Genomic DNA, 21,311 nt, shown 5'->3' with positions numbered 1-21,311 from the left:
ACTCAACGTTGTTGGAAAAGTCCATATTCAGTGGCCAAGGGAGAATTTCAGTGCCCACAAGATGGGAGATCAAGAAGGGCCAATGAAATGGTTGCTATGAAATAAGACAGCTCCATCCTTCTTGCCAATGAATTAGACCCGGGAAGCCTGGGGGAGAAGAGCAACTCCCAAGTTTCTGGCTTGGCCCATTTGCCAAGATGGTGACTACTGGGTCTGAGAGGAAAAAGGAGTTTAGGTTGAACATTTTGAGTTCATGGTACCCAAGGGAACAGTCACCAGAGGACATCAAGGAGCACAGGCTCCACATCTGGAACTGGAGCTGAGGGTGCTAACAGGGCTTTGAGACAGAGTCAAGTGCTGGCAGCAGTGGTACAGTACATAAAGCCCTAGAGTGAATGTGTTGGCTTGCGGGGAGGAGTGTGTGAGAGCTGAGCAGGGGGCTGCTGAGAGCAAGTCAGTACCATTTCTTCTCAGGCCCTTATACTGCAGTATGTTCCACAATTTAACCTCTGGTGAATAAAAATTGGGGCGGTGGGGGCGGGGGGGAGACATTAACCTTGTCCCTGCTCTGCCCTGTAAATACAAACATAAGCAGCAAAGACCTATCAAGAAAAAGAAGACATGTTTGTTAAGTGCTTACTATGCACCTGGCCCTGTGCTGAACACTAAATATGAATTGTCTCCTAGGATCATCAAAACAACCCTAGCACAAATGTCCTATCACTACCATTTCACAGATGGGACATTGAGGCTGGGAGGGAACATGTGGGGTAGCTCAGAGCTGTCATGTCACATCCCACCATAGTCAGGCAGTCTCTGGGCCAGATGGAGAACATTGAAGAAGAACAATTATAATATATAAGAGCTGCTACTTAGTGAGAGATGGCTCTGGACTAGGAATACAATCTCAGCAAATCCTTACAACCCTCTGAGGCTGATATTGTTACCCCATTTTACATAGATGGAACCTGAGGCTGCAGGAGAAGTCAACCAGACCAGTTTTGAGTCTGGCCCACTGGAAGACCAACACTACAGCCAGAGCCCCACCCTCAGGGGGGTCTCTGAGAAACTGGGAAAACGCTGAATAAATGGTACCATTTATTAAACGCTGACTATGTGCCAGCTGCTGCTCTAAGCACTTCACAAATGGTATTCTCACTGCATCCTCAAAACGACTCTACGAGGTGGCTGCTATTAAAATCCCATTTTATAGACAGAGAAACGAAGACACAGAGCAGTGAAGTCTGTCGCTCAAGGTCACACAGCTAGTAAATGGTAGAACCTAATGGTTGAACTTGGTTCTGCCTCCCAAACCAAAGCTCTTAACAAAATAATTTCAGTTAACAGCAGTCACCCTGCATTGAAGGCTAACTATGGACTCGGCTCACCCTCAACTTACCACATTCGGTGGATAATACCTTCACACCATTTCTCGGGAGCTAACAATAATGCAAACACGTAATAAGTGCCTTCTATGTGCCAAATGCTTTATTCACCAGATCTCAACATTTCAACAGAATTCCCAACAAAAGACAGACACTATTCTTCCCCGGTTAGACTGAAAGGGGAAACTGAGGTTCGGCGCCGTTTCCCTATATCGCACCTCCAGAGTGGCAGAGCCAGGACCCGAACTCACTGCTACCCGACTCCCATGCCACGCTCTTCGGCAACAGCGCCAGGTAGCTCGTCTGGAAAGTTGAAGCATGCGGGCAAGAGACCGGCCAGGTCTAGAGGGCTAGAGTCCCGCCGCCGCCGCCGCCGCCGCCGCCCCCAACAACCGGTCCCCACACCCGGCCGTCCGCCCAGTCGCCCGCCCGCGCTGACCCTCGGGGTCCGAGGGGACACCGATTCCCCACCACCCTTGCGCGAGGCCGACCCTGCACCCGGAGCCACATACCTGGGCGTCCCAGCTGCCCGCGCAGCGGGCCCCACGACCACGGTATCCAGATCCGCGCCGCTTGCTGGAGACGCCGCCAGCTCCTGTGGCCCGAGTGACTTCCAGGCTGCCCACTTCCAAGCCGCTTCGCGCGACGCCTCCTGGGAACTGTAGTTTCGCCCTAGGCGGCAGCAAGCTGAAAAAGGCCTGGTGCCCAGGTGCTGCCGGGAGCTGTAGGCGCGGGGCCGCGCTGCCTTCTGGGAATTGTAGTCCACCTGTCGCCTCAGTGCCTCTGGAGTCTCCAGAGTACTTCCGCAGCCCCGAGGGGCGTGAGGGATAGAGGCGTGTCTTCTGCCTACTCCAGCCCGTTGACCGCGCTCCTCGCTCGGCGAGGGCGGTTTTTCCCTTTTTCCAAGCCCTGTCCGCCTCCTCCCTTCCTTCAGTGGACCCTCTTCCTCCCTCTCCGCAAAGCGCGCGCGAGATACTTACACCGAGGGCGCGAGCCTCGGGAGAGGCGGGAATAGCGGAGCAGCGCGCTAGACCCCCAACCGAGGGGAGCCGTGGAGAAGGGCGTCTATGCGCGCTCGCGCACGCGCGCTCGCCGGCCAACTCCGGCCTAAATTGCCGCGGGCCCCCACGGGGAGGACTTTTTTTTTTTCCTTTCGAGCGCGCGCGGGGCCTCGCGCTGGGCTTTTTCCTGCCGGGCGCGCGCCAGTGCGCACGCGCGCTCACTCCCCTCGCCTCGGTCCGTCCACCGGGCGCGGGGCTGGGGAGCTAACCGTCCTGTTGGCAGAGTCTTCTCGCAGCATCCCCAAGGTCGCTCGTCAGGCCCTCCTATTCTAGGTCTGATCCTTCACGTAGCTTCTGAGAGCCGCCACACACGCCGTGCCCTCCCTAGTCGGGAATGCAGTCGTCGCAGGTAACAGGCGCGGCCCCGGTCTTGAAGAGGCGGACACGCCCTTCTTCCCTCCGGCGCGGAGAGCTGGGACGACCGAATGTGTTGGGATTCGTGTCTGGTCGCCTCTCCCCGTAGTAGGCGGCTCCGGAACTCTGCCTTCGACGGGAGTCTCATGACCATCACCCAGGGGGTTGCCCTGGAGGCCCGGTTACCTACCATTCATTCGTTTATAGCACATTCTTAGGGTAACCAGTGTTTGTTGAGTACTTACGGCCTGGAAAATTTTGTTCAAATTTAGTCCACCTGCTGGCATAATCAAGGATCCGACTCTTTTTTTCAAAAAATGAATGTTGCCACTCCTACTCCACTAGAGGTTACCGAGGGAACTGGCTAGAATTGCAAGGTTCTCTGGTCAAGAAAACCCAGTCAATACCCTTCGCACCTCATCTTCCTTCCAAGAAGATGCTCAGTAAGACTTGAGCTGGGAAGCATATATTTCTTCTTCCTGAGAGAGGGCAGAGGGTCATTCATTTGCTCATTCATTCAACAAAAATGTATTAAGCACCTACTTCATGCCAGGTTGGGTGATAATGAGGACACGGGAGAAATCAAGATAAATTGGGTTCCTACTCTCAAGGAGTGAAATCCACACCACCACCAGACGGTGATAATTTAAAGCAGTACTATCTAATAGAAATATAATGCAAGCCAAATATGCAATTTTAAAATTTACATTAAAAAGAAACAGGTGAAATTAATTTTAATAATTTATTTAAGCCAGTATACCTAAAATAAGTTATGCTTAATGAATAAAAGATGTACATTGCTTCAGTTTTAAAATTTAAGTTAATTAAAACTCTGAGGCATTAAAAAGATATTCATTTGTGGCATGGGTTATAGCAAAAGGTTGGAAACTGCCCAATTTCCATTAATAGAAGTTTAAATAAATAAATGGTAGTTCAGCCACGCAGTGGAATACACTGCAGCTGACAGCTGTTGAAAAATGAGACAGAGCTGTATGTTTTAATATGAGTTAATCTTTAAGATTATTAAGTGAGAAAAGTGTATATAGCATACTACCATTTGTGTAAGAAAAATAATATTTTTTACATACATGCTTGTGTGTGTACAGAACAGCTGAAGAAAGACACAACCAGGGTTACCTTTCTGAAGGGGAACAGGACAGGTGACTTTCTCTTCAGTATATGTTCCTTGGTATGTTTTGAGTATTTTTACCATGTCCATTTTTAAAAGTTGTTTCATTAATGGAGGATGATAGCTAAGTCATAGAATCATTGTATAAGAATTAAATGAAACAATGTATGTAAAATGCCTGGCAACCACTTTACAACCTTAATCAGTTCTGGATGCTATCACTACTCCCATGCTGGATAATTCTTCACTCAATAGAAACTAGCCCACCCTGGTAATATATGTGTGTCCTGGAAAATTGTTTCTTTCTGTAAAGTTAAGTGCATTCCAGTCCCAGCCCTAGCTGTGAACTCACTTATAAGGCCAGAGTAGCAGTCCCAGGCCTGGGGACAGACTTGGGCTCCTTAACAGTAATTCAAAAAAACAGAGTAAGCCAAGATTGCCCTCGGGCTTTACAGTCCCTCTGACTTTACAGTCAACTGATGCCAGCTGGGCTTTCTGCATCCTTGTCCCCAAACGTGAGAGCCACCTGCAAGGCTGTAGGATCCGTGCTGGGCTTTACCTCAAAGTGTGGAGCACACATCACTCTTCTTTTGGGTGGTCAGGTCTCCTTGTTATATGTACTCACAATACTTTGTTCTTTTCCTTCTTCAACAGGGGCCCAATAGTGTCACGGAGTGCAGTACCCCCTAGAGCCAATTCTCTGTATTACAAAGGCAGGGCTCATGGGATGCTGGCTTTCCATCCCACCACCACCGACACAGTACCTTGGAATGGACTGCAACTAAGAAAAAGGATGTGGCACCAGCATCAATGCCCAATCATAGACCTGGTTTGTCTCTATAGTCAGCTAGTCAGATACCATATCTCAGCCCCCAAATTCTGACTCCTCTCAGTTGGCTGCAGGACTTGAATTCTCCCTTTAGATCATCTTTGGGTTATCAAGATATTAAAAAGTCAAGACCATTTGGGATTAAGGCATCTGGCGCTCTCTATGGACTTGCTTTTAAGGACAGGTAAGGGGATTAGGGAATCAAATGTGGGGCATTTTAGGAGAGGTTTCCTCTAAGGAAACTGGTATATGGGATGGGAGAGAGTGGCAACAACAACAACAAACATAGGTATGGGGGTTGAAGGCCTTCCTTCTCACTTAACCTCCAAAGAATATGCCCCCAAAGGGTTCCAACCGCTTGCTTTTTATAGGCTGGTCAAGAGAAGTTGGACCCAGAGGAGATAATTAGGAAAAATGGAAACTGATGTCAATGACTGCAAATTTGTTGACTACAAATGACTACTCTCTCAGCAGCTCTGGGCCCCCAAGAAGGAGCTGGTTGGGTAAATCTGAGCTGTGGGGCCCTGGCCCGTAGGGCCATCCACCGATCCATTTCAGCTGATCACAGTGGCTCCTGAAAGGTGGTCCAAAAGAGCAGCAAGTGCAGGGTTACAGGAGAATAGAATGGAAAAAGATATGGCAGGAGGGCAGCATGCAGCCTTGGGGAGAGTGGAAAGACATAGGGGATGCTAATGTCTGAAAGCCAGTCCCCAGTTCCCATTAGTGGGTTTGTGGGGAAGAGAGCTCACTTAGCATTAGCTGGGAGAACCTTTTACTTCTCTCAAATGATAGAAGAATCTTGAACTGTGAGTTGGATCTTAGTCTTGAAGCTGCCCTGTGTAGCTTTGAACACATCCCTCTTCCTCTCTGAATTCACATTCCTTATATGTACAATGGAGACGGTGGTATCTGCCTCTCAGAATTCTTTCAAGAACTAATGAAGTGATTGATGTGAAAGCTTTTTTTTTTTTTTTTGGCCGCACCGTGAGGCATGCGGGATCTTAGTTCCCTGACCACAGATCCAACCCGCGCCCCCTACAGTGGAAGCGCAGAGTCTTAACCACTGGACCGCCAGGGAAGTCCCTGTGAAAGCTTTTTTTTGTGGGCACTAAACCACCCTACACATGAGATGATGATAAGTTTTACCTGTTGCTTCCCCCCCGCAGATCCAGCCATCAAGTCTCTGTGGCAACACAGGGCCTAGTCTTAGCCGTGCCAGAGGGTGGGTTCTGCTGACCTTGCCTCAGGAGGCCCAGGCCAAATGATCTGGAACTCCAACAGCTCTCCAAACCAGTGTTTCTCAGACTTTAAGACCAGCTGGAGAACTTGTTAAAACTCAGATTTTGGGGCCCTACTCTCGGAGTTTCTGATTTAGTAGGTCTAGGGTGGGGCCTGATAATTTGCATTTCTAACAAGTTCCCAGGTGATGCTGATGCTGCTGTCCTGAGGATCGCAGTTTGGGGACCACTTTAAACTGAAAGTCCATCAGTTTTCCTTCGTCTGGCAGGCGCAAGGATGGCTTCCACTGCCCTCTGCTGGCCAGACTATTAAATTTAGCTGTAATGTTTCCAGAGCAACTGAAAAGTACAAAGTATAGGTTGGAAGGAAAAAACTAGTACTTCTCTGAGAACCAAACCAGCCTAAAAACAGCAGTCATAATTGTTTGTTGCTTTAGAGTATACTTTAAAAAGTATTCACAGGAATTATCTTAGTCTATCCTTGCAACAATCCTGTGAAGTTGCAAGGATCTGGCATTTTCATTTTACAAATGAGGAAAACAAGCGCATCGTCAGATCAGTAATGACAGACCCCCTGACAGAGGGAACTTGTTAAAAGTAGGATTTATTCACCATCCAACTAAGAAAAGTAGAGGTTTGTCCTCATGAAGGCCAAAGAGAAGGGAATGGGGAGGAGGAGGATGAATAGCAGATGTATCACATTCAAGAGAGCTACTTGATTCCACAAGCCTGGGAAAGCCTGCAAGGCCCAATGGCTGGATCCTTTCTCCAGCTGGGCTACACGGAGCTGACTCTTTGTCCTGGGCACCCTTTATCTCGATTTCCTGTTTCAGTAGTCAGACTTCAAGGTCCACAGAATCACCTAGGGAGCTTGTTACAAGGGAAGCGCTCAGGGGCCCACCACCATGGTTCTGCTTCAGTACCTAAGGATCTGCATTTTAAGATGTACCTCTCCCCCAGGAATCCCGGTACAGGAGGTCCAGGGTCCACACTTTGGGAACTACTAGTTCTTGCAAAAAGATCCCTTGACAGCCCATCACCAGCAAGGAACAATTATTTGCCTGTGACAGTATTCCTTTCCAGCCCCTCTTAAATTTCTCTGCTTCCCTCCCCCATAATATCCTATTGGATGATAGCCAATGCTAAGATTCAACTTCCAACTCCTTTATTTACCCTCTCCAAGCCTCAGTTTTCTCAAATGAGGTAATACCTACCTCACTGGGCTGCAGTGAGGATTAAATGAGAGGGTATCTTATGCATAGTTCCTGACATTCAAAAAGTGTCCAATAAACATGAGTTCATGGACCTTGCCTTCTGATTTCTAGCTCCTCAAAAAGTATCAGTGGCTAAGCTGGCCTCTTTTGTATTCCTACAGGTTTTTAAACAGTGGTCCTGAGGAGGACCAGGGGATAATCAAGGTGATGACTTCCCCCAGACTCATTCCCGTGTGGAAGGATTTTAAATACCTTATAAATGACATGATACATAAAAGCAAGGTAATGTATATGTAGAACATAAACATGTTACTGGCCTCTATCTATCTTAAGATTTATGAGCACTTCAGGGGAGCATAGATCCACTATGCAGGAAGCAGGCAGGGTAGATGATAAAGACAACTGTCCCCTTAGTAGAAAGTGGGCCATCAACTTCCAAATGAGTCTAGAGGCCTCTTGCAAGGACATTTTGATGGCGAGAGGTTAACACTTTGAAGCATTTCAGAAGAACCAACCCTCTGGGAAGAGAGATTTTTCTAAAAGAGAATGGAGAAGGCACCAGAGAGAACATCTGCCAACCTCAGTTTTGCTATGGCTGGCTCTGTGTAAAAGGATCCCAGGTGCATGTTTCATAGCACATGCTCTATCACAGTGGGATAATACACACACACACACACACACACACACACATATAGTGTGTGTCTATATATATATATTAAGTGTGTGTATATGTATTTGTGTATGTGTGTGTGTGTATATATATATATATATATACATAAAAAAATTTTCCTCTGTCAAACTTCAAGGCCAGATAGGGTGTCCTAAAAGTCTTACTTAGTGCAGTTTTAGGCTTTAATAAAGCTGTGCTGACTTTTGGGATACTGTGTTACTTTACATGTGGGCATATGGCAGTGCACTTGCCTTTGTAATCTGTTAAATGTGTCTTTTATGACATATGTACCTTTTAGACAGGAGGGAGAATGTTAGAGGACATGTTGGGAAGAACATCAGTTTTCTCCTGTGCTCACACCATAAAGTTTGCCCATACAGGCCCTATAGCGGTTTGGTTCGCTATTGTGTTGGGGGTTTTGTTACATGCTTGTGAAGTATAGTGTCCCACAGGTGATAAATTGTCCTTGTGTGGGAGCCACAGGAGTGATTCTTGGGGCTGAGGCATAACTTTGAGAACTGCTTTAATTGTGACTTGCATGAGAATATATTTAGTGTATATGTGTCCTGGTCTCTTAGTTTATGCCATGCCTCTCCCCAGCAAACTTTAGATGACCCAAAGATTGATGTAGTTGTGTTGAGTGACCGGTCCCAGATCCTGTTCAAAGAGTCTCGCCATCCTCAAAATATGCCACTTATATGCTATTACTTCAGTGATGCCCACTTCTTTGCTTCCCTCCCGTGGGTGATAACAAGCACAAAAGAAATACAGGTAAAACTACCCAGCCTTTCTTCTTAGCCCATTCTACAGGGGCCATGCCCATGTAAGTTCTGACCCTAGATTAACCCAAAAAGATACACCCCTTGAATGAAAGTGACCTGGATCCAGGATTCCCCGTTCATCCTTTCTCCAATTACAGTCTCTGTGTTGAACAGATTTTATGGTTCTCCTAAAGTAGGCCAAGGTTAGGGAAAGAGTCCTAGGTTTCCTGCTTCTACAATATTTCCAACTCCCAAAACCAGGGGGTAAAATCACTCTAGAGTCTTCCAGTTTCTCCTTAGCAAGAGAAAAATAGCTGAGTATTCTGCCCTTTCTTCTTCCACTATCTTTTCTAGGCAGTTCCCATCTTTTTCTCTTCTAGGCTGTGGTATGGATGAAGAGCAAAACTGAGGACATGGTGCAGAAGAGAACATTCTCCATGACTGAACGACTGCCGCCCATCCAGTCCATGGTTCACACAGGTTCCTTTCATATCCTCGTGGTCTACTGTGGTGACCTGCTCCTGCGGCTCTTTGGGGACCACTTTCAGTCATTCAAACCCCTAGGTATAGTGCCCTGCCGCTTTAACATCAGCTGCCTCTGCTATGACCCAGAAATGAAGATGCTTCTGTCGGGAATCCTGGGGGCAGTGGTCACCTGGATCATGGAGCAGAGTGGCAAGGGTCTCCAAATAGCCCACATGGTTTCCATGCCTGGTGATGAGCTTGTCCACAACATCATGTTGAACGGCCCCAATGGCTCCCTTGTAGCCCTATGTGAGACTGTGGTGAGGGTCCTTGAGCGCCAGGGCCACGGCCGGCTGGCAGAGGTGAAGAGGTTCCCTTCCACCACCAGTGGCTCTTCAATCACCTGCTGCTTCACCTGTTTTGAGCAGGGCTTTCTCTATGCTGGAAACAGGACTGGGGAAATCCAAGTGTGGAGCCTCAATCAGGGGCACGCACTCCACAGTTTCAAGGCCCATTTCTCATCGGTGATATGTATCCGCAGCCGGCCAGAAGCCCACACCCTGCTAACAGCTGGCCAAGAAGGCTTAATCAAGGAGTGGAACCTGACTTCAGGGAGTCTGCTGCGGCAGCTAGAACTTGGCGAGGAACTGTATCAACTCCAGTTTATTGATAGCACTACTTTCTTCTGCCAGACTACCCATTCTTTCTCCTTGCGCAGTCTGCCGTGCTTCTATAACCTCTTCAATGTCTGTGGCTCTGCTCCCAAGCAGATACGTCGGGTCCGCTGTGGCAATAACTGGTTCCGGATCCTGTGCACTACTGAGGATGGCTTGTTGCGCTTTGTGTCCCCACTAACAGGGAATCTTCTGGTTATCACCTGGCCCTTCTCAATCCTGGACCGGGCTGTGGATTGGGCCTATGACCCAGATAAAGAGGAGCTCTTTGTAGCAACAGGCAGCTCAGATGTGCTGGTATTTGACACAACCCGCTGCCCTTGCCCAGCCAAGTATCTTATATGCACCTCACCAGATTCTCAGGACTTGGTACAATGCCTGGCTTATGGGCATTTCCACCTGGGTCGGGGTCTAGAAGGACTAATGTTCTCTGGACACCAGAGTGGTGTGATCAGAGTGCTTTCCCAGCACAGCTGTGCCCAAATAGAGAAACTCACGCACTTCGGGGCTGTATTAGCACTCTCTACACTGCCTGGAGGGCTTTCTGGTTGCCGAGAAAACTCTTTGCTCTGTTCCTATGGAATGGATGACTATGTACACCTATCAGAAGCTGTGCTTGAAGGGGTGAGAGTGCAGCTGCAGCCCCTTGCCAGCATTCTCAGCAGCTGTAAGCTAACACACTTGATACTCTTGCCCAAGTCTGTGAGTGCCATCACGGAGACTAACTGCCTGCGTCTCTGGAAGTTCCATGACTTTCTGTCCTCTGGGTCACAGGAAGGCTCAACGTTCATAGACACATTGCCTCTGCACCAGTGTACCATCACATCTTTTGATGTCTGCCTATCCTTGAGTCTTTTTGTCACGGGTGGCAGTGATGGCTCTGTCCGGATCTGGAACTTCCATGGTAGACTCATAGCCATGCTGGACTCATCATTGCACTTTGGCCCACTCTGCTTTGCAAATGACCGGGGTGACCTGCTAGTCACTTTCAACCAGAGTCTTTATCTGGTGTCCTGTTTAAAACTGCTTCCCTCAGCCCTGCTGGCTCGCCTTTCCCTTATAGGTTTGACAGATGAAGTGCTAGAAGTTCCTAAGCCTTTCATACCAAGCTTCTTCTTCTCCTTTGAGACCATGTTTGTGCCCAAGTATATCTACTTTGGACAAGGGCAACAGCAATTAGTGGGTCTGGAGAACCTTGTCAATAATCGGGCCATCGCCTTTGATCATAATGTGCCACACGTCATAGAAGATGAGCAAGGGAGCCCTGTGTTACTGTCTTCCTTCAGACACGATTCCTTGTATAAGGAAGCTGATTGGACACAGGTGAAAAAACCTCTGCATTCCCATTATGTTCTTCCTCCCCAGCTACAGCTGACTACCTGGGATGGACTCAACCCTTACCAGATACTGCAATACTACTTTGGCCATGGGCAGAAATGGCTCTTGGCTCCTGATTGCTACATTCCTAACTCAGTGATTCGTGCCCGTCTTTGGCCACAGGGCAGCCCAATATACCTACAGTGCAACCTGCACTCACCCATGCGGGACCTGGAACGGGACAATTCTCAACAATTCTTCTTCTGGCATGGTAGGGCAAGAGCTATAAGTGATGTAGGAGAATATGCACGTGAAAAGGAGGATGAAGACTTCCTTGAAATAAGAGCGTCAAAGGATATAACTTACAGTGTCCTTACAGACTCAGCAAACTGCAGTTGGCTGGGAAGAAAGATGAGTGAAGTAGCTATCAATAGCCTGATAGAGACAATTCTCAATATTATGATCCATGCTTCTCCACTGAAGTACCAGTGCTGTATTGGTACACTAGGGCAAATCTTTGCCTCTTACCAGGTTCCTCCACTCCTGCGTGCTGAAACAGCCCGTCGTCTGTTGGATGATACAACCAATTCCAATCCACTGATCCGAGAGCTAGCCTGGGAAGGGCTGAAGTGTCTAGGAATGATTACACATCTCTTTGCCGTGCCTCTGGCCCAAAGACTAATGGACAAAGATGAAAGAGTAAGGAATAAGGCCCTGAGCCTCATGGCTGAGACTGGAATCCACTCTAAGACCTCACTCTTAAACTTGATCCAGAACGAAGATACTTTCCGGGAGATGCAGTAAGTTCTTTGTGCCTTCCTCAGTTCTTTACTAGCTTCTGATTTTCTTCTTCCCCTTTCCCATTTTTCCCTTCTCTGCCTTCACTGTCTCTTCATCTCTGTTCATTAGCTCTTTCTGTCCTTTTTCCTTGTTCATAGTCTTTTTCCATTCCTATACTATCCTGATGATCCCCTAACTGCTCACTCCTTTCTCCATTTCTTCTCCTATTCCTGTTTGTCCCCTACCTCTTCAAGTGCCCCTTTTTCACCCTCTTCTCCTACCCTTGAAGGCCCCATACAGGTCACGCCATGCATTACCATCTTGGCTTCCTAGACTTTTTCTTTCTTCTTCGCCATTCTTTACCTCTACATACTCTGTCTCTGTTGGTCATGTTGTCAAGTCCCCTGCCTGTTCCATAGCTGTTCTTTCCTTCTCATTCTCCCTCTTGTCCCTGATTCAGCATGGTCCTTCCTCTCCTTTGACTTTCATAGGCAGGAAATGATTGGGGAAGAAACCCTGGACCATCTGCTGGGAATGCAGGCCACAGATCTCCAAATCCTTCATACCCAAGTGGAGCAGCGATTGAATGAAAACCTGATCTTATCACTGGGTGATGAAAAGCCTACTTTTTCTTTAGATGTCTCAGGGGCTTCTGAACTTACCGCCCTTTCCAACCAACTTGATACAGCTCCTGAAGAACCTGAAGTTGCCTACAAGCCCAGCAAAGGCCAAAGATGGGGCCGAGTAGGCGGCAGAAAGCATAGTATGTATGGGGTGATCTGGTTAATGCCTCAGGGTCCCCAAGAGGCAGGGTAGTTAAGGCTAACTTGGGTCAAGAGGTATCAGATAGGAACAGAGGTAAGTGGAAAGATCCTTTCACAGAAAAGAACCTTCCTAGGAAGAATCCACCCAAATTCAGAGAGACTCCAAAACCTATCTCTGTAAGACTTGACAGAAGTCGGGGAGGCAGGGGAGGGAGGAGGGAAGGGACTGGGAATAAAGCAAGGAGAATGCCTTTTTTTTAAAAAAAAGGCCTCAGCCCCCTCTGTTGCTACATCTGTTATGGCTATCTCTTAGCTCATATCAGATTTTGGGAAGGGCTTCATTTAAGCCTCCCAAGCTTCCCTTATCTACATCTCCTGATTCTCCCTATAGCCCGAAAATTTTTGCAGAGCCTCAAGAAGATGAAAGAGACTGGCACAGAGCCAGGTCCCTTAGAGGGTGAAGGTGATCAGAGTGAAGCTGCACCAACTGAGAGGGAGGAGTGTAGGTCTTCAACCTCCAGTACACTAAAGATTTCAAAAGATGACGAACAAGAGCCTCCAGGGATAGATGCCTCAAAGGATCATGTTGCATTGAAGATGCTGAGGAAGATACATGACAAAAGAGGCAGGAAAGCAACACTTCAGAAACCCATAGAGAGGCGCAAGAGGAAGACAATAGACGCTGAAGTTACAGTTGAGGACCCTCCATATCCTATAAGGAGAGAATCAGTTGGGAAGCTGGTGGAAGTCAGAGGGCAGAGTGCCTCTGGAGCTCCTGGCCACAGGACTACCCCTGGAGATGGCTCATCATGGCGGGACGATCTATGTCGTCTTGTGACCCTGAGGATATCTGGTTCCCAGACAAAAATGTCAGAAGCTCTAAACACTGAGCTAGTGACCATGGCTCAGGCGGTGCTGGCAGATCGACGGCCCAGCTGGGAGCTCTTTCAGGAGATCTGCCCCCTGTTGAAGAAAGAAAGTAAGGAACGGCTTGAGGACCTTGACTGGGATGTAGCCTGGCCAGAGGAGAAACCAGTTTTTCCTCATGCAGGAGCAATTAGAGAGGACATGGTGATCAGTGACAAGGAAGAGGAGACAAAAGAGGAGCAAGAGCGAAAGAAAGAAAGGGATGTGCTGGACTTGTGGGAAACCCAGGTGATTCCAGACAAAGGCAAGAAAAAGAAAGTTGTTTTTTTAGAACCAGACGTAACCAAGGGAAAACGAATATCAAAGAAAGAAGAGAAGAAACCCTCTAAGAAGCCTTCTAAGCAGGAGGGGAAAGCAGTCCAGCAGGAAATAAAAGTGGATAAAAAAGAGAGGAAAAAAACCAAAGAAGAGGAGACGGACGTGAGTCAGGAAGTGGGGGAAAAGGCCAAATTAGAGGAGAAAGTGGTTGAGCAAGAAGGAAGACCAGTTAAGGAAGAGACAAAACTGTCTTGGCAGCAGTGGAAGAAGCTCTGGGATCAGTGGAAACAGGCCAACAGTGAGACGAGGATATCCTGGGATGAATGGAAGAAAGCCTGGGAAAGCAGGCGTCTTCAGGAAGAGGAGAAGCTCCATGAGGAAGAAGAAAAGCTGTTCCCAGATGAGGAAGAGCTGGAGAGGGACAAGAAGAAGCAGACATGGGATAAATGGTCACAGATCTGGGAAAAGATGTCAGCCAGGGCCAGGGAGCAATTGTTGGAGGATGAGGAGGAAGTGACCCTGGAGGAAGAATTGTCTCAGGAGTGGGAAGGAGAAGAAGCAGCAGCAGCAGAAGAAGAAGAAGAGCTGATGACAGAAGAGCAGAGACAGATCCATCAAGAATATAAACAGGCACAGGTTGAGAGGAAACGGGCCCAAGTTGAAATAAAACGAGCCCAAGAAGAGAGGAAGCTGGCACAAGAAGTAGAGAAGCTAGCACAGGAAGAGAGAAAACTGGCTCAGGAAGAGAGAAACATGGCCAGAGACTATGAGAAACTGGCCCAGAAAGACAGGAAAATGGTCCAGGTAGAGAGGAAGTTTATCCAGAATGAGGAAAAACTAGCCCAAAGAGAGGAGATGCTAACCCAGGAAGCAGAGAAATTGGCCCAGCAAAGGAAGAAACTGGCCATGAAATTGGAGAAACTGGCTCAAGAAGAAGAGAAAAAAGCAAAGAAAGGAGGGAAGCTAGCTGAGGTAAAAAAGATATTGGTCCAGAAATTGGAAAAACTGGCCCAGAAGGAGCAAGATGTAGCATGGCAAGAAAAGGAACTAGCCCAGGAATTGGAGGACCTGGCATGGGAAGAGGAGGAACTGAATCAGGAAGAGGAGGAACTGGTCAATGAAGAGGAGAGACTGGATCAGGAGGAGATGACACTGGCCTCTCAAGAGGAGAAACTAAATGTGGAAGAGAAAGAAGTGGTCCAGGAAGAAGAACTGCTGATCCAGAAAGAGGAGAAACTGGTCCAGGACAAGGAAAAACTGGCTGAGGAAAAGGAAAGACTTGGCCAGAAAAGGGAGCAATTGATGGAGAATAAGCAAAAGTTGGCCCAGGAAGAAGAGCTGCTGATCCAGGAAGAGAAGAAACTGGCCCAGGACAATGTAAAATTTCCTGAAGAAGAGGAAAGACTTGGCCAGAAAAGGGAGCAACTGATGGAGAACAAGCAGAAATTGGCCCAAGAAGAAGAGCTACTGATCCAGGATGAGAAGAAACTGACCCAGGACATGGAAACACTGCCTGGGGAGGAGGCAAGACTTGTCCAGAAAAGGGAACAATTGATAAAGAATAAGCAAAAACTGGCCCAGGAAAGGAATAAATTGGTCCAGAGCAAGGAAGAACTCCCCAAAACCAAGGAGATACTAGCCTGGAGGCAGAAGACTCTGGCTCAGGAGAAGGTGAAACTGGCTCAGAGGAAAGAAAACTTAATCCAGCTCAAAGAAAGCCTCACTGAGAAGAGAAAGAAATCAGACCAAGAAAAGGAGAAACTGGACATGTACAAGAAGAGACTGGTTCAGATAGAGAAGAAGCTGATGGAGAAAAAGGAGAAACTTTTCCAGAAGAAGGAGAAATTGGCTGCTATAGAGGAAAAACTGACCCAATTAGAGGAAAGGCTGGCTGAGGAACAGCACCAAATAGCCCAGGACAAAATGAAATTAGCTATGGAAAAGAGGGTGATATTCCAAGCACTGAAACAGCTCAGAGGTGACTGGTCTATTACTAAGGAAGGAAAGGCATTGGGCATGGAAATAAAGAAATTGGCCTGGGAGAAGGTGAGACTGGCTGAGGGAAAGGCAACTCTCTTTAAAAAAGAGACTCAAGAAACTTCAAGACAGGGAAGACCAATTAAGGATGAACTAGAACTAATTAAGAGGAAATTGTCACTAGAGGAAAAGATACTGGTCTATGAAGATAGGATACTGGCCACAGAGCAAACAGACATTACCAAAGGAGAACTGGAGTTTACTAGAGGAGGGAGAGTATGTGCCCAGGAAGAAAGGAAGCTAGCCAAATTAATAAGGAAGATGGCTAAAGAAAGCAAGGGCATTTCCAAGGAACCATTAAAAGTAAGCAGCAAAATCTTAAAGATACTTCAAGGCCTTATCAAAAAAGAAAGGAAACTAACCCAGGAAGAAATAGAGATGACAAAGTTAAAGAGGTCTTTCATTACTAAGGAAAAGGAATTGAACAAGGTACAGAATGAACTTGATGCCAAGGAGTGGGATTTTTCTGAGGAACAACCAGAAATTGCCACAGATGAGAAGAAACTGGCTAAGAGGCAGAGAGAACTGGCCAAGGAAATGAGAAGACTGATAAAGAAAGAGAAAAAGATGACTGAGGAAGAAAGCAGATTGGCCAGGCAACACAGAGAAGTCATACAGGAAGAAGAGGAGGATGAAATAACAGAGGAAGAAGAGGCAAAGCCATTCCTTAAACAAAGGTCAAGAAAGAGAAAAAAGCTAAAGAGAGTTGATTTGCAACAGGAAGAGTTTCTCAGTCAAGAGGATGAGGTGAAAAGTGTGAAAAGTGAAGAGAGCTTTTCTGAAGAAATGGAAAGCTTATTAGATGAAATAGAGCGAGAGAGTTTGTCTGAAGAGGAGGAGGAGGAGGAAGAGGAGGAAATGGAAGAGGAGGAAGAAGAGGAAGGGAAGGAGAAGAAGAAGAAAAAGAAGAAGAAGGTGCAGGAGGAGGAAGTGTTTGAGAAGGAGGAAAGCATGAGTGAGGAAGAGATGGAGCGTTTGAGTGAGAAAGAGGGGGAGGAAGAGGAGAGAAGCTCATTGGAAGAAGAGGTAGACAAGAAGAAAGAGATCTTTAAAAAAGAAAAACTATTTAAGTTACCAGGAGAAAGAAAAAAGGACTTAAAAGGAAGAGAAGCAGTCCCTTCTACTGAGAAAAGAATCCCCAAGGTCAAAGGCAGAGCTATAAAACTTGAAGTTCTCAAAAGCCCTCCCAAGCAACTGATCTCAGTAGTTCTGGGGAGGGAAGAGAAGATACCAGTGCCAGGGTCAACTAAACAAATATCCTGGGAAGATAAGGCCACAGTACTTGAGACGTCCAGGGTATTCCCAGGGACAGGGTTTATGGATAAACAAGAAGAACTGTTGAAGAAATATAAGCCCATACCTCTACAAGTTTTGGATACAGTTTTGGAGTCCCAAGAGCCTGACTTAAAGACCCCATATTTATCCTACATATTGAAGAAGACCATGGAAGCTCATAAACTCCAAGGCAAACAACTAGGGGCCAAGTGGCAGTGGCTTCTGCAGCGTCATCCATCTCTGAAGGGACAGACTGAGGTACAATTACCTGTGTCCAAAATCCTGGCTGAGGAAATATATGCAGACATCAGCCTCTCAGATGTAGAGTGGATCCACCATGTCCTAGAACAGATGGAGGCAGGAGAACCGCTTTCCAGGGATAGTTTCCACAGATTGTGCCAGCTTCTCAAAGACCTCACTGCAAAGGAAAACTTAGAGTGGATGCATCTGGCCAAACTTGAAGCCATTGTGTACCGTCACAAGCAGAACTTGGAATCACGAAGCACAAGTATCTCAAAACCCAGTAAGGAGCCCATGGGTCCAAAATACCTGAAAGTGATCCCTCCTATAAAAGGAAAGGAAAAGGAAAGCTGGCTAAAACCTTTGGCTGTCACCACACCAAAGTCCCCATTAGCTACCAAAATGATTCCAGACCTGAAAGCTATAAATTGGCATCTTCTAGGAGAGCCTTACAGGAGTGTGCGGGCAGAGCAGATATCCACTGCTCGCAAGGAGATGGAGATGCAACACCATTATCCTCCAACAAGAGACATTTTCACAGGTGCCCTTGACCCTGTGGAAAAACAAACCCTAGCACTGATGTTTCAAAAGGACTTCTGGGCTTTTAAGGATAAGGGCAGGTCTGCCAAATTGCCCAAGTTGGAAAAGAAGGCACAGCCCATCTCTAAAAAAAAGGACAAGGTGCCTCTATGGGAGACATTTGTGGCAATGTACCATGTTTTGCGGATGTTGCAGGAGCGATACGCGAAAGACAGTGCTGCTTGGATGGAACAGTTCTACCGTCTCATGGACCTGTACCAGCTTAAGTCCCCCCGAATCCAGAGGCTACTACAGGAACTGCTATTGAGAGGGGCACCCCAATCCCAAGAGATCATTTACAAAGAGGCCCTAAAGGCCACGGAGCTAGTTCCTGGGGAGCGGTTGTTCTACCACCTGTTCTGTGGTGGCTCTCACACCCCTAAAGGTCCTCTGGAGTTCCAGGAGGTGGTTCCCCTCCCAGGGAAGAACAATGTACGTACCATGCTCCCTATGGGCATTGCCCAGTATGGGATCTTAGAACTTGCCTGGAAGAGCCTGCCGCAAGCTGATGTACACCTCACCAAGGAATTGCCCTACAACGTTGCTCCTACCCCCTAATCTGGGACTGAAGGGGCAGGACTTTTCATTCCCACCTGGAGAAAGGCCTTGTCACCAGAATTTAGACCTTTATCCCTAGGGCCCACACAGAGGTAGAGCCATGCCAAAGTTCTTTCCCTATCTAGTTCCAGAAACCAGCTTTTATATGTGGAATAAAGAGGAGATTCTCATTTATAACAAGCACTGTGATGTGTCCCTTTTCCTCAAATGTTGCTTCTCCAGAAAGGTAGCCAGGGAGACCAGATACTCACATACTCTTGAGAGTGGGAAGACTTCCCCAAAGCCAGTGGTGCTCACTCACCCTCTGGAGGCCTTCAGGCAGAAGAGTCTGTCCTTGTCCTCTTCCTTCCTTGCCCCTCACCATTCTCCCTTAAAGACCATAGGAAGGAAAGCACCTGGCACAAAAATGTATATTTGGCATTAATATAAGAGGCCTTGATATAATGGAAAGAAAATGGATTTTAGGATCAGAAGACCCAGTATTTTGCCCCTTGGTTTTGGGGGGTACACAGTGGAGGCAGACTCTTTCCTGACCATAGTTCTGCATGCTGATGACTTGAGTACCAAACAGCAGTTATGGTGGGTGTTGAGGAGATCCTCAGAGAACAGGAAAAACTTCAGTAAGTTCTAGCCAGTACCAGCTGGTGACCTCATTACCGGATGGCATTAAGAGATGAGGCCATTTGAGGTTAAAGCAGGAAGAAAAGGAGGGAAGCCTATATCTTTCACTTCCTTTGCCAACCTGGACATGGGTTTTGGGTAGGATGATAGAATGAGAATTTGAAAGATTAGGTGTAAGCTCACATAGGCCCCCAGCTATCTAGGGACTTATGATCATTCCCTCTAGCAATATAGAAGACAACAGTTAAAGGGAAAGAGGTAGTAAAGTGGAGGAAGTTGTCACTGCCAGTAATACTGTTCCTCCCCGATCTCCTCTCCCCACTATAGAGACTTCAAAACTGCCTCTTTCCAGGTAAGCTGAGCCAACAGATTTTAGCAAGTAGCCCATCTATGCCATTTGCCACCCTCCATCCCAACCTCTCCTTTATTATTCTACTCCCTCCACCTGAGTTTGCTTTTGTGGGGAAGCCAGGAATAGAGGGCAAGAGAACATTTTGAGAAGTTGGATTCACCTTGAAGGCCAAGGGTAATGAGAGCCCTGAGTGTGTAGTTGGGCTCTTCCATGTCAGACTACATATCAGGCCACATGGAGTATATGAAAGCTGTGGGCTGGGGACAGGGAGCCTCAAAAAGGATGATTGACGCAGCAGCCAGGCAAGGCAGCAGAAGTAAGGATGGTCCAGCTGGCTCTGCAGCCTTGACCTGAATCATTTCTCCTTTTTGGCCTCTGTTTATTTGTCTGTGTCAAAAAGAGGAAAATGAACATATTACAAATATAAGGCATGGCAGAGGGGACATCACTACAGACCCTACAGACATTAAAAGGATGAAGACCAATATGAACAACTCTAGGGCCATAAATTTGACAACACAGATGAAAAGGACAAATTCCTTGAAAGATCCAGAAAGGGAATAGTAATACCTAACAAATTCATTTTGCAGGATATCAGTGGGTCCTCTGGTCAACAAACAAACAAACAAAACACAGTGACAAAAATAGTCTTAACTGTTGTCCCAGGGTCAGGAAGTCTATGGATGGCTCTTCAGGAAGCCTCAAAACCTTGGTACTGGCTACAACAACCTAGATATTATTTTGCCTTTGCCAGAATTGCAGAGACTAGGGCTTGTTTGTATTTTCTTTTTATTATGAGAAATTTCAATCACTAAAGTAGAAGAGAGTATTGTAATGAACCCCCAGACCCCCATCATTTAATTGTAAACATCTTGCAAAAATTGCTTCATCTGGGACTTCCCTGGTGGTGCAGTGGTTAAGAATCCACCTGCCAATGCAGGGGACACAGGTTCCATCACTGGTCCGGGAAGATCCCACATGCTGCGGGGCAACTAAGCCCGTGCACCACAACTACTGAGCCTGTGCTCTAGAGCCCACATGCCACAACTACTGAGCCCGCGTGCCACAACTACTGAAGCCCATGCGCCTAGAGCCCGTGCTCCACAACAAGAGAAGCCACCTCAATGAGAAGCCTGTGCACTACAACAAAGAGTAGATCCCACTCGCCGCAACTAGGGAAACCGCGCGCAGCAACAAAGGCCCAACGCAGCCAAAAATAAATATTTTTTAAAAATTGCTTCATCTAACTTTTCCTTTGTTGAAGTATTTTAAAATAAATCCCAGACATCATGATATTCCAACCCTAAATACTTTGATACTCATCTCTAAAAAATAAAATTTTCTTATATAATAATTTTCACATCTAACAAAATGAATAATTCCTTAATATTATCCAATGCTCTATGCAGATTTTCCTGGTTGTCCCAAAAAATGTCCTTTTATGCTTAATTTGTTTGAATCAGAATTCAAACAAGGTCTACACACTGGATTTTATTGTTATGCTTCCTAAGACTTTATTTTTTTTTTCTTTTGGACGTGCCGTGCGTCATGTGGGATCTTAATTCCCTGACCAGGGACCAAACCCGCACCCCCTGCAGTGAAAGTTTGGAGTCTTAACCACTGGACCACTAGGGAAGTCCCCCTAAGACTATTTTAATCTTAAATATTTATACTCCCCTCTCTCCAGTTTTTCAGTTTTTTCATTCAGTGTCTTTGTTGAAGACATTGAATCAATTATCCTGTAGATTTCTCCCATGTAGTTTTCTTTTTTTTTTTTTTTTTTGCGGTACGCGGGCCTCTCACTGTTGTGGCCTCTCCCGTTG

General features: G+C 46.8%; 2 protein-coding genes across 15 annotated transcripts in view; one reads left to right on the top strand and one right to left on the bottom strand.

Moving 5' to 3' along the window:
* Nucleotides 1-2,060, bottom strand: part of SIPA1L3 (signal induced proliferation associated 1 like 3) — a 235,772-nt gene extending 233,712 nt beyond the window's left edge. For all 13 annotated transcript variants that reach the window (XR_004523304.2, XR_004523302.2, XR_004523305.2 and 10 more), the window contains exon 1: nt 1,898-2,060. The gene's annotated coding sequence lies outside the window, so the exon portion shown is untranslated. The remainder of the gene's footprint in view (nt 1-1,897) is intronic.
* Nucleotides 2,061-2,666: 606 nt separating this feature from the next.
* Nucleotides 2,667-18,695, top strand: WDR87 (WD repeat domain 87). Of its 2 annotated transcripts, XM_019941153.3 has the most exons (7): nt 2,667-2,795; nt 4,584-4,942; nt 7,372-7,492; nt 8,481-8,651; nt 9,022-11,897; nt 12,369-12,640; nt 13,033-18,695. In XM_019941153.3, the coding sequence occupies exons 3-7, from the start codon at nt 7,418-7,420 to the stop codon at nt 18,513-18,515; spliced, it is 8,877 nt and encodes a 2,958-aa protein (XP_019796712.2). In that variant the 5' UTR covers nt 2,667-2,795; nt 4,584-4,942; nt 7,372-7,417; the 3' UTR covers nt 18,516-18,695. The 2 variants fall into 2 exon arrangements, with proteins under 2 accessions (XP_019796712.2, XP_033700728.1); XM_033844837.2 differs by lacking the exon at nt 8,481-8,651.
* The last annotated feature ends 2,616 nt before the right edge of the window (nt 18,696-21,311 follow it).

The sequence above is a fragment of the Tursiops truncatus genome, chromosome 19 (assembly GCF_011762595.2).
Source record: "Tursiops truncatus isolate mTurTru1 chromosome 19, mTurTru1.mat.Y, whole genome shotgun sequence".
NCBI lineage: Eukaryota > Metazoa > Chordata > Mammalia > Artiodactyla > Delphinidae > Tursiops > Tursiops truncatus.
Note: the sequence above shows the minus strand (reverse complement) of the source record. Positions and strands in the feature narration are given on the sequence as shown.